Source organism: Micromys minutus (genome assembly GCF_963924665.1).
Source record: "Micromys minutus genome assembly, chromosome: 13".
Taxonomy (NCBI): domain Eukaryota; kingdom Metazoa; phylum Chordata; class Mammalia; order Rodentia; family Muridae; genus Micromys; species Micromys minutus.
The window spans coordinates 48,792,149-48,803,971 of record NC_137982.1 but is presented as its reverse complement, the minus strand read 5'-3'; the positions used below and the strand labels follow the sequence as shown (position 1 = coordinate 48,803,971).

General features: G+C 41.6%; 1 protein-coding gene across 6 annotated transcripts in view; it reads left to right on the top strand.

Annotated features, from left to right (window-relative positions):
- Positions 1 to 332: 332 nt before the first annotated feature.
- Positions 333 to 11,823, top strand: part of TTN (titin) — a 266,446-nt gene continuing 254,955 nt past the window's right edge. For 4 of the 6 annotated variants that reach the window (XM_080927461.1, XM_080927460.1, XM_080927459.1 and 1 more), the window contains exons 1-6: positions 333 to 526; positions 2,662 to 2,765; positions 4,951 to 5,154; positions 6,979 to 7,266; positions 7,713 to 7,798; positions 7,890 to 8,131. In XM_080927461.1, coding sequence (XP_080783587.1) covers positions 2,675 to 2,765; positions 4,951 to 5,154; positions 6,979 to 7,266; positions 7,713 to 7,798; positions 7,890 to 8,131 — 911 coding nt within the window. In that variant the 5' untranslated portion in view covers positions 333 to 526; positions 2,662 to 2,674. Of the gene's footprint in view, positions 2,766 to 4,950; positions 5,155 to 6,978; positions 7,267 to 7,712; positions 7,799 to 7,889; positions 8,132 to 11,823 lie in introns of all 6 variants that reach the window. The other 2 variants (XM_080927464.1, XM_080927463.1) reach the window with 2 other exon arrangements.

Here is an 11,823-nt window from a genome sequence, read left to right as displayed (position 1 = left end):
TGTCCACACGTTTTATCCTATGTCACATTCTGGCTCCCGTTCCACCTGGGTAGATTTTTCACGTTCGCGACAAACACTCCTGTCTCTGAGCCCCAGTGAGGTCGTTTTTAAAATACAATTCAATTTCCTCGGTAAAGCCTCTTCTAAAAGGCTAAATTTAGCGCTGCCAATCAGAGGAACAGGTGGTATGTGATACTCCCAAATAGGTCCTCTCCCATCATGCCTTCCTGACAGAGCCAATCAGGGAGCCGGGCTCTAAGGATGTTGGGGGGTCAGCAGATCTGGGGAATATAAGGGCCAGCCAGCCCCTGGTTCTGGAGCAGTCGGCATTCCCACCTCGCCTCGGGTGTAGGGATTGCATAGGAAACAAAACCACACAGTCCTGACTGTGTGGTTTTGTTTGGAGGGTTAGAGGCTCACCGATTCATGTCGGAGATGGTTGGAAAAACCAACTCTACGTAGGACGTCGTTTCAGAATCAACCTTGGGCTTGGTCCCACCCTTTTTGGGCACTCTTGAGAAATCAGGTGAGTGAGAACCAGCTCGTTTGACTCCTAGAGCTCTTTCTGATTGGTTACTATTTGATGATTTGATCAACGAATGCCTTCTGTTAAAGGTTTCATCTTGCTGACCTACAGTGTGAATCTGCGTTTTAAATTTAGTTTTGAAATATACATTTTCTGAAAGAAAGGAAGAAAGAGCGAGAGAGAGAGAGAGAGAGAGAGAGAGAGAGAGAGAGAGAGAGAGAGAGAGAGAGAGAGAGAGAGAGAGAGAGAATCAACGACCATAGTCAACCATTCTGATTTTTAAAATGTACGGGTTATCTTGGAACCAGGGGTCTGAAATGGGGGCATAAATGTTTCCTTCCTTAGTCTGTTGAGAATGTACAAGGTTATGTGACTCGGTGATAGAGCAAGGCGCACCAGGAATAGCACAGAGAAAACCCATGTGGCATCAGCTACACCCGATGACTTTTTAAGGGAATCAACTGCAGAGGCATCTGTTGCGGACCGTGGAAGGACACTTGTCCGCTGTCAGTCAAGCTGGATGGTTTATTTTGGGAGTGTGACATTTCAGATGCGTGCCTTCAGCCTTAGGCCTCTGAGAAGCAAGGGCTCACAGAAATAAATTTAGTCTTCCTAGACAAGAATATTAAACTCACTTAGGCCATTTAATTCCCAACATTTTATAAGTTTTCAATGAAGCTATAGAATTGCTTTCTAGAAGATTCTAAATCTCATTATACCTTTTAATTCAACCCACAATCCAATTATATGGTGTGAGATAATGTTAATGCTAAAAAGGGTTAGAAACAAAAGATTCTTAATTTCTAAATACACTTTGATTTCCTATTTTCCTGGGATTAGATTACAAATTGTTAAATGCCCGTTATTAGATAAGTACACAATTATACGTGATTTGTCTAAGGAGATTTCTAGTTTTTGAAGATACACTAGCTTGCAGATAGGGGAAAGTAGATGTAGTATGTGTTTATCTGAAAGATGATGTGCTGGAAGCAAGAACTCCTGAGAAATGGTTCCTGAAAACCTCTGGATGAAATCTGGATTTTTATAGGCTGTGAATTTTGTCTCAAAAAAAAAAAAAAAAAAAAAAAAAAATCAGTTACAGGACTAAGAAGAATATCTCACTGTAACATTTAGTGAACAAAGAAGGTTGTGAAAGGTAATAATGAGACAGTTGACAATTCAGAGCCTGCCCTTTAATGTCAGAACATTGATTTGCTTCAAGGGGACTACTTAGCTATTTATGCATAAGAATTTTCTCACATCATCTCTGAACATGGTTGGAGGAAATACTTTCTTCCACTTACAAAAGGGCTTAACTGTGAATTTTGCTCATTTTTTGTTGTTGTTGTTGTTGAATATTTCACATATAACAGGTCTTTTATTCCAGTGAACAATTCCCACCAGCCTTCTGTTATTCAGTCCACACACACGGCTCCGTCCATGTGAAGAACTCAAGGCAGCACTTTCCTTTCAGACCTATGATAAAGTTTGGCCTCTTACTTCGGCAGCATTAATAGTGCCACTGCACACAAGGTTCAGAAGTACCAGGGCGTGGACAGCTACTTATGCTGTCGGAAAGCTTGAGGATGAGGAGACAGATACTCGCCAACACTTTTCAAGTCAGCGAACTGCTTGCAAAGTGCAGATTTTTCATTTGGGCGGTGATTTTAAGTAAGGGGACAGAGCCTGTAGCAAGGTCACCTTGTGTTAAACCGCTGGCACTGTGTGTGAGAGCTGCTGGGAGGGAACGTCACCGTCTCTTACAAGCTATGTTGATGCAAAGGTTCAGTTGTCACATCATGTCTCTGAAATCCCTTGGCTGCCCCTATGATCTAACTTGGTTTTCCCTTTCACTCTGGCCCAACCGAAGCATTCATTGTGGTATGATCGGACCTTCCCACTTTGACCACTAGGGGGCATTCCTTGCTTTATTTGGCCACCCCCTATCCCCCCTCCCACCTCGTTTCCCTTAAATTAGCTCAAAGGTCAACTGCATAAGCACCAGGAGAAGGCTTCCTATTGCTCTAGGGCCACATTCTGGATTAATCCATTTTGAGAAATGCATGTCTGTTTCCACCAAGAAGATGCTAAGGGGCCCTGAACATCAATATTCTTACTGGTTTTTCTTTTTCCAGAGTGCCTGAAAAGATGACTACTCAAGCACCGACGTTTACGCAGCCGCTACAAAGTGTTGTGGTACTGGAGGGTAGTACCGCAACCTTTGAGGCTCACATTAGTGGTAAGCTCTTATGAAGGCGCTCTCTCCTCCCCACCTGCCTCCTCCAAACACGAACTTCCTTTTTGTCTCGAAACCAAGTTTAAGCACTGCTTCTATGTGAAATTGGCACAGCACTGTGGAAGGGTCATTTTAAGGGCACACCATCCACAGGGTGCTGACAGTATAATGACTTAAAATTGTTTTGAAGATGTTTTATTCATATTTATAATTCCACAAAGCAAAAATAATTAGCATTAGGTTAAAATTTGCTGTCAGAATCCAGCAACTAAGAAGGATCAGATTTGGTCGTTCTATATTTGGGTTCAGGGGCAGAGCCAGCCTGACAGACGAGAGCCCTAGTGCTGTGGGATTCACTGACAAAGCTTGGTAGGTAGTCTGTGCACCTCAATTTTTAATATATTAAACATGTATTTTATATATCATATTAAATACATGGATATTAATAATTTAACATTCTATATCAATATATTATATTAAATATATACTATATATTATAAATATATATGTATATGTATTTATATATAAAATAGTTTATCTCAACTTTCCATAGAAGCAGATACAGTGACTACTCATGATATTATTTTATTAGTTTTTTCATCCTTATTAAATTATTCTAGCGAATTAGAAAACTCCCTTTTGTAATGAATGGCAAAACCTAATACCATCTCTCCTTTTAGTCTTTTTATTTAAAGGGTACAAACATTTTCCCTATTTATTTAAAAGGAAATTCCCCCATTTCTTTTTACTTCATCTCTTAGTTTAGGGATGATTCTAGACCTTGCATGATGTATAACAAGTGAGCCTTGTCTATAAACTATACTGTAAATAATTTCAAAATAATTTAAACAATCTGTCTTCTTCTATAGTACCATACATAACTGGTCATGTAAGGTTATATGGATTAACTGATATCCATGATTAGTTCATAATTCAATGTATTCCTGTGGTGAACATATTCTTTTTTTAAAATGTATGCTTGTAATAAAGATATTAACTAAAGTTTTCTTTCCATTTCCTGATTCTGCATTATGTGTGAGTCTTACATACTAGATAATGCTTTGCAAAAACACTGTAACCTCATTCAGTTGCTACTGATGGAAATCAGTTCAGTTTTTCTCTTGCATGATAAACTCTGGCTTTCAAATGATTAACTTCTTTTTCTTCAAAATCTTCTCTAACTTCTAAACTGAGGAGAACACACATGGTGTCTGTGGGAATTTTTTCCTTTGTGTAGTAGTAAGCCGGAACATTCATAGCCTCTCAATTCCTTCTAATTATGTGCCTTCAAGTTTTTAGAAATACGTCACAGATGACATTTGACACCATTAAATTAGTCTAGTAAAGTTCACTCTCCAATAATGGGAGGTCAGCTTATATAAGGACAACACAGGAACATGCTAATATCATCACCTCCTGTCTCAAGGACAGCAGTCACAAGCATTTATGTCAGATGCAAAGTAAACCTTTTCTGAAGTAGCCTTTCAAATTCTGAACACACTAGATTTTAGTAAAAACACGAAACCACTGATACAGGTTCTTAGCAGTGGGTGAAGAGAATCTGGCTTTCCTTCTTGCTGCTGCAACTACATGTTCTGAAAGACTGGGTTTAGCTCTGGAGTTAACATGAGGACCAGCCTCTCCCTGTGAGGGCATTTTGGCGGCAGTGAGGTTTGCAGGGACATTCTGGACAGTGTCCCTGAATCAGCAGAGGAGGGAACCAAGCATGCCCTCCTGAGGCAGAGCTGTAAAGTGGCCTTGCTGCCTTATGCTTTCAGAGATGACAACTGTCACTTTCTCCTTCAAAGTTTCTGCAGCTCTCTGTGCTCAGGAACCCCTCTCATTAGCTTAATGATGTCACTGAACTAAATCAGATAGAGCACTGACTAGAGAATAGAAAGTTCTACCCACATTTGTGCCACTGATGGCCAAGAGACCTTGGAAATATGATGAGACTCCAATCAAACCCCATATCTATAAAGTGAAGGGGCAGGACTCCATGTAAACTGCCACAAATGGCCCCCAATTTTCCCTTTCTATCATATGACTGTTGTGATATGTCACCATCATTAAACGAGTTTCCACTCTGGCCAGCTTTGCCCCGCTAGTATGAGGGCTTGCCTTGATGAGAGAGAAAGGACTGAACAATACCCACTCCAACTTAAAGATGACTTGGCATGCCTTCCAGGTTCCCCAGTTCCTGAGGTGAGCTGGTTTCGGGATGGCCAGGTGATTTCACCTTCCACTCTGCCCGGCGTGCAGATCTCCTTTAGCGATGGCCGCGCTAGATTGATGATCCCCGCCGTGACTAAAGCCAACAGTGGACGATACTCCCTGAGAGCCACCAATGGATCTGGACAAGCGACTAGTACTGCTGAGCTTCTCGTGACAGGTAAGTTGTTGGGAGTCAGCCTTTCAGCTAGGCCAGAGGGCATCTATCTCCGGTACAGGAGAAGAGTCCAAATAGAGCTCTAAGCACAAGGGAGGCCACTCCCAAGCTGAAAAAGGAGTCATAGGATGAGTGATTATGATGGTGTGGGTTGTGTTATTTCATCCTCTTTGAAGATGAAGCATAACGCATCTGAGAAGCAGGGTCTCTGTACACATCACATGCTCAAAGTATCTCGATGAAACACTAAAAATCATGTTCCTCAGCTGGTAGAGAGTTTAGAGCCTTACCATGAAGCTATCAAGGGATGGGGAGTAATCCGGAAGTCAGCGGAGATTTCCATTTTAAGGACCATTGCCGTAATTCTGACATAAGTGGGCCATGAGGCAGGCATTGAAAATACTGCACAGTAAACATGCCCAGAGAACCAAAAGCTTTCATTCAAATATATGACACCACTTTCCCATCAAGTCCTTTCCAATCACCCCGGCGTGTTTTATTTACTAGCAACATCTTGTCTGAACTCACCTTATTTGTTCATGGTATCTCATTTCATGGTCATACCTGACCTCAACAGAAGCATGCCATGTCCCTTAGAGATGAGCTTTATGTGCACTTAGAAAATTCAGAGCTGGAAGAATTACCTTAGAAGCACATTGGTTCACACCCACACTTCATCAGGGGTGCAGAAAGCACATATGGGTGTATCCTTCCCCAGGGGAATACTGGCAGTTAATGGAGGAAAGGTAGAAAGGTATCACTGTTTCCAGCAATGGAGCTACGAGCTGAGATGTTCTTGCTCAAAGCAAAACAAAACAAAACAAAAACCCCAAAAAATCCAAAAAACAAAAACAAAAAAAACCAAAACCAAACCAAACCAAACAAAAAGATGCTCTTGCTCAACATATAACCTCCCACCTATGCCTGGGGCAGAAACCTGAATTAAATTCAGTTTGTCACACACAAACAGAGGACGGGGAAAGTTGAAGGGACTTCTTTAGAAAAGGGTGCCAGAGGGAGAGGATGAGAGGAGGATTAGGAGATAGAAAACAACTCACATTCACTGTACAATGTATGAAACTGCTAAACAATTTAAAAATACCGAGGAAACTTTTCTCTTAATATAACGAACCGAAAAGCCTTCTTTCTTTCTGTAGCATCGTTAACACGAAGGCCCACCGCTGTCGGGTGGGGTTAACATTTTAAATGCAAGTACATATTTTTGGTCATTTTAATATCAACCTAGTTACCTAGTTGGAGGATTTTAAACAATTCAAGCAGACTTCAATGATTCAGTGAGTTCTTGGATATGCTCAGGAAATCAGTGTGATGTAAGTAGCGTTGGAAAACCACCTTAGTGTCTTAGCAAAAGGCAAGAGTCAGGGACTGGAAGTACCAGAAAGGTCTGAAATAGTACAGCAACATCTGGACTTTTTGGTAAAACATGAAGGGCTAGAGAGCTAACTGAGCAGTTAGGAAGCTTACCCCTTTTATAGAGGACCAGGGTGTTGTTCCCAGTACCCACGTGGTTTCTTGTAACCTGGCTTCTATGTACAGACACCTGCACACATATGGCACACACAAGCTTATCCACACTCGCACATACATGACTCAAAAGTTAAAAACTAATCCTGGTAGCCTAGAACTGCTAACAAGAGCAAAGCAATTGAAATCGAATCGTGGGCAGGACAGGCTCCTGCTCCTGCTGTGTTCGAACCGTCTTCCACCAAGTGGTAGGGCTGGAATTCAAGCCGATCCCTGCTTTAAGACCCAGAGCTGTTGGGAACACCCAGCACCTGGGCCTGACTTTCTTCTCTGCCCCGGCAGCCGAGACAGCACCACCCAACTTCAGTCAACGGCTGCAGAGCATGACTGTGAGACAAGGAAGCCAAGTGCGACTCCAAGTGACAGTGACTGGAATCCCTACACCTGTGGTGAAGTTCTACCGGGACGGAGCCGAAATCCAGAGCTCCCTTGATTTCCAAATTTCTCAAGAAGGCGACCTCTACAGCTTACTGATAGCGGAAGCGTACCCCGAGGACTCTGGGACCTATTCCGTAAATGCCACCAACAGCGTTGGAAGAGCTACTTCCACTGCAGAATTGCTGGTTCAAGGTATGTGGTGGAGGCTAAGATGGGGGGTGGAAGCGCATGGGGCCAGTTCTACTTGGCTCCCCCATATGGCTATCCTGGGGGTGCTAGCATGAGCTAAGATTAAAGCTGCTTTTCTACCCTCCCCCCAGTGGAAGGTTCTAAGAGTTCTATGTCGAAGCTCACTACAGTTTATTCAGTGATAGCCAGTTAATTAAGGCACCTGCTCAATGCTGTTGGCAAACAATGGGATATTTAAATAAGTAATCCAAAGAAATTCCTTTCTAACAAATATTTTCTATTTTTCAGTCTAATTTATATTCACACAAAAGCCACAACTTGCTACAGTTTTCCTACTGTTACACACAGGAAATTGTGATGACTTTCCAGTCCCAACTAATGGATTCTTAAAATAAAATAAAAAAGTCATGGTTTTTCCTTCTAAAACACTCATCTTCCCACTTCCACAGGTGAAGAAGTAGTACCTGCTAAAAAGACAAAGACAATCGTTTCGACTGCTCAGATTTCAGAAACAAGACAAACCCGGATTGAAAAGGTAATTTTCCTATGAAACAGTCCCCAGCCTTCCCGGCTCTTGCTTCCCTGACTCGCTCCGTCACTGTGGCTTCTCCGTTCGTGTTTTGTAGAAGATTGAAGCCCACTTTGATGCCAGATCAATTGCAACAGTTGAGATGGTCATAGATGGCGCCACTGGACAGCTGCCCCATAAAACACCTCCCAGAATCCCCCCTAAGCCCAAGTCCAGGTCTCCAACACCGCCTTCCATTGCTGCCAAAGCACAGCTGGCCCGACAGCAGTCCCCCTCACCAGTAAGACACTCTCCCTCCCCAGTCAGACACGTGCGGGCACCCACCCCATCACCCGTCAGGTAAGTCTTCTCTGGGGAGACTGCGCTGCTTGTGTGCTTTCACTGTTAAGCATTAAGCAACCAGAAGAGCATCATGGGAAAGAATGAGAGAGAGAGAGAGGGAGGGGGGGAGAGAAGGAGGAGGAGGAGGAGGGGAGGGAGGGAGGGACAGAGACAGAGAGAGACAGAGAGATAGACCAAGAATTTCCCGAATGTGAGCTTTACAATCCTCACCTTCTGTGGAAGTTTATAAACTCAGGTTCTGAATTTGTATTTGTAGTCCATTCAGTGAACACACATTTCGAGCCAAAACGTGACAAAGGGAAGGGATAAGAATTATGCAGCACCTGGAGTTAGATCTCGCTGAAGTCAAGTCTCCAGACTACTTGCTTGTAGTTTGACTGGAGGCGCTAGTTTTAATAATATCATCGTCACTGTGACATATATGGTTTATCGCCTCTGTGTGAAGCTCCTTGGGTTTGTTATCTCATTAATATTTTCAACCCCTGTGAAAAAATGTGATTTCCCCAGTATTCTTGGTAAGAAACCAGAGATAAAGAAGGTAGGAGGCTTTCCCAAAGTTTTCATTGTGCCCTCCATAAAATGAAGGGAGCCGCAGCCAGACTGATTCCAAGTGCTCTGGAAGGGATCAGTGAACTAACTCATCAGTTGAGGGTATCCCTAGGAAATAGAAAATCATTATGCCACATGATCATACTCTCAAACAGTAAGCAAAAACCTTCTGAATCTTTTCCATATGTTTATGTTGTTTTATCTAAAAAACAACGTGGATTTCTACCCTTAGCTGAGATGTAGGTATTTTCCATGGTGAGCCTATATCATCAGCACTCAGAAACTATACAATCAAATACAAATTACTCGAGGCAACTGAAACTTTGGGATTTAGTTTGTAATGAGGCTTTTAATATGAGGAGGTAAAAACTCTACAAAATCTGAGTGTGCACACATACACAAAGTGTATTTAAATCAATTCAAATGAATTTTGAAAATGACATAGATCAAGTCCTCTTGCTAAGAAATCTAAAATGCTATAAGGAGATTGTTGACCTAAAAAAAAAAATCCAAATTTACTATAAACTCACTGTGATCTAAACAATATGACAGGCCTAAGGTCTAGCCTAGTGGAAGTCTGCTCACCAGGCATAGGTGAGGACCCGTACTGATGTCCAACTGTGTATAAAAGAGGGACAAACTAGGGAGATGTAGGTGTAAGTATAGAGGGATTTTGTTTTTTAATCAAGGGGAAGGGTGTTTTACTTCGCAAATAGGACTGGCCTAATTAGGTGTCTGATGGGAGGAAGGCTGACCCAGGCTTCAGCCTCATATGATGTAAGAAGTAAGTGGCATCTTGATTAAGTTTGAAAATATTAAAAGGAGTCCAGGATGATGTTTTGGTAGACAATGGCACTCACCACCAACCTGAGGTCAATCCTTGGGACCTCACTGTGGGCAGAAAGAATTGACTCCCAGAAGCTACCCGCTAACCTCCACACAACCCTCCCACACACACCTAGACACACTCACATAGACACACATGTATACAAATAAATGAGTTAAGCATGTGCTAAAAATGAAAAGGACAGAGGAAATGTTTATGGGGGAAAGCTTTAAAAAATAGGTTTGCAGATCCACAACAAAAATTAAGACGTCTCTCTGGCAAAAGGCAAGGTCATTGTTTGACTAAATAGCACATTTACATGGGGGGGGGGGGTAGCCAAGCTCCTTTCTGAGGAGTCCTTGTTGCTGCCTGTTCAGGAAGAACACCAACTAGCTACAATGTAATAATGCCAAAGCAGAAACAGTCCGTAGCCTGCACAGGCTGCAGGGTTATACTGAACAAGACCCTGTAAGCCACCTAAACACAGGCAGTGCTGGAGGGCGAGTTAAGAGGGACTTATGAGGAAGAATAGAAAATAGGGACAATGCAGACTACCTGATAGATTTAGGAGTTCCACCAACTAATTTCTAATGGAAAAATCAATCATGCAGAAAGAAATTTTTTAAATGTGGGGAATGATATGAATGTTCAAATAACATATTGTAACACGCTGACTGTCTTCTAATTTTTATTTTGGTCACTTAAAAGTGATTGAAGATATTTGGTCAGAACTAACATGAAATCTTAACAAAAAAAAAAAAAAAAAAAAAAAAAAAAAAGCTCAGTTTTAAAAAGATACCTATCATTTTTTTAAAAAGATGTGTTTACTCTTAGGCTTTCCACTGGTTCGTATACCATGAAATCACTCACAATGCAGGCCAAACGTACTCTCTGAGAGATAACAGCTTTTCTGTATTTTATACTCAAGCCCGAGGGTCATTTAGAATTACAGACATTTCCTGACCCCTATGGAGCTGGCCATCTTAGCCTTCTGAGAGTCTATTAGGAGGGATCTAGTTACTTAGTCTGCAAATTTTGCTTTAAAATAATTACAAAATATAAAAGCCAGCTAGTGAAGAAGATAATGGTTATCCCAGATAGACTCCTTCCTAAAATGTTCCATGGATTAATTTTGGTTCTTTCTGTAGATAAAGCAAGCTTATTTCACTGGGTACCTTGTAGCTAGCTGTGACCGAGTGATTATTATTTTTTTTATTATTATTGTAAGTGCAAAAATAAGCACTTTCTGGTAATGGCTCAAATTACATTGATTTTCACAGTTATGGGCTTACCTGAAGCCCGCTGTTAATCACTCACTACTGCGAATCATGTCGCAAGCTCTTTCTGAATTAAACCCACTTAGCAAGGAACAGTAAGAACAAAGCAAGCCCAAGCCTGGAAGCCCCTGTCTCTCTGCCTTTCTTCAGTTGGTGTGGCCTCCGCACCATTCTAACCTGGTCTTTGTTCTGTTTCCAAGACGACTTTTTTTCACGGTAGAGGCATATTTGTTAGTCCACCCTTTGGCTTGATTACAATCTCTTTCCTAAAATGTAAATTTCTCCCCCTCCCCCCCACAGACAGCCTTTTACAAGAAAATGATTACATATTTCTTGATGAAACAGGTTGATGTAATATTCTGCAAAGTTGTTCTGTATTTTAGAGAAAATATTACTGGACCTTCAGCTTAATGGGGAGAATTGTTTTATTTATGATTGATGTAAACTAAATACCCTAATTGCTAGAATACATGATAAACATGGCCCTGTGGGAAGAATTTGTGAAGCAACACTGCCACCAAGAGGTAAAGTAGAGAAAAACAAATTAATTGAAAATTAATTTTGAAAACTGTTGTGTTCAGATAGTTGATCTGGACTTAGAATGATTGTTAATGACAACGATCTGGCTTTGGGGCTATCGCTGGCAGAATACAATACCCACAGCCTTTGATAGATACTGTTTGCACTTGGCATACATGCGCACACACAAAAGGCAAACCGGTGAAAACCATTTTGGAAGAAGGTTCTTTATCAATTTAATGAAAAGGGCTTCAAAGTAGTCGATTTGCCAGATAGTTCTGATATTATGTAAAGAAAGCTACCAGCAGAGGATGGAAATAAACTCAGAGGAATTAAAAAGAGGTAACATGTACTTTGGGCTAGAACAGCAGTCTCCTGCTGCAGAGCTCAGACAGTTCCCAAAATGATTCTGCAAAACTCAGCAAGAAAGCTTTCACCTGATCTGGAAATTCACAAGATACTGAAGTGGTTGCAACTGTGGAGAGATAAGGGGAAAGGGGGGGGGGAGGACAAAGGGA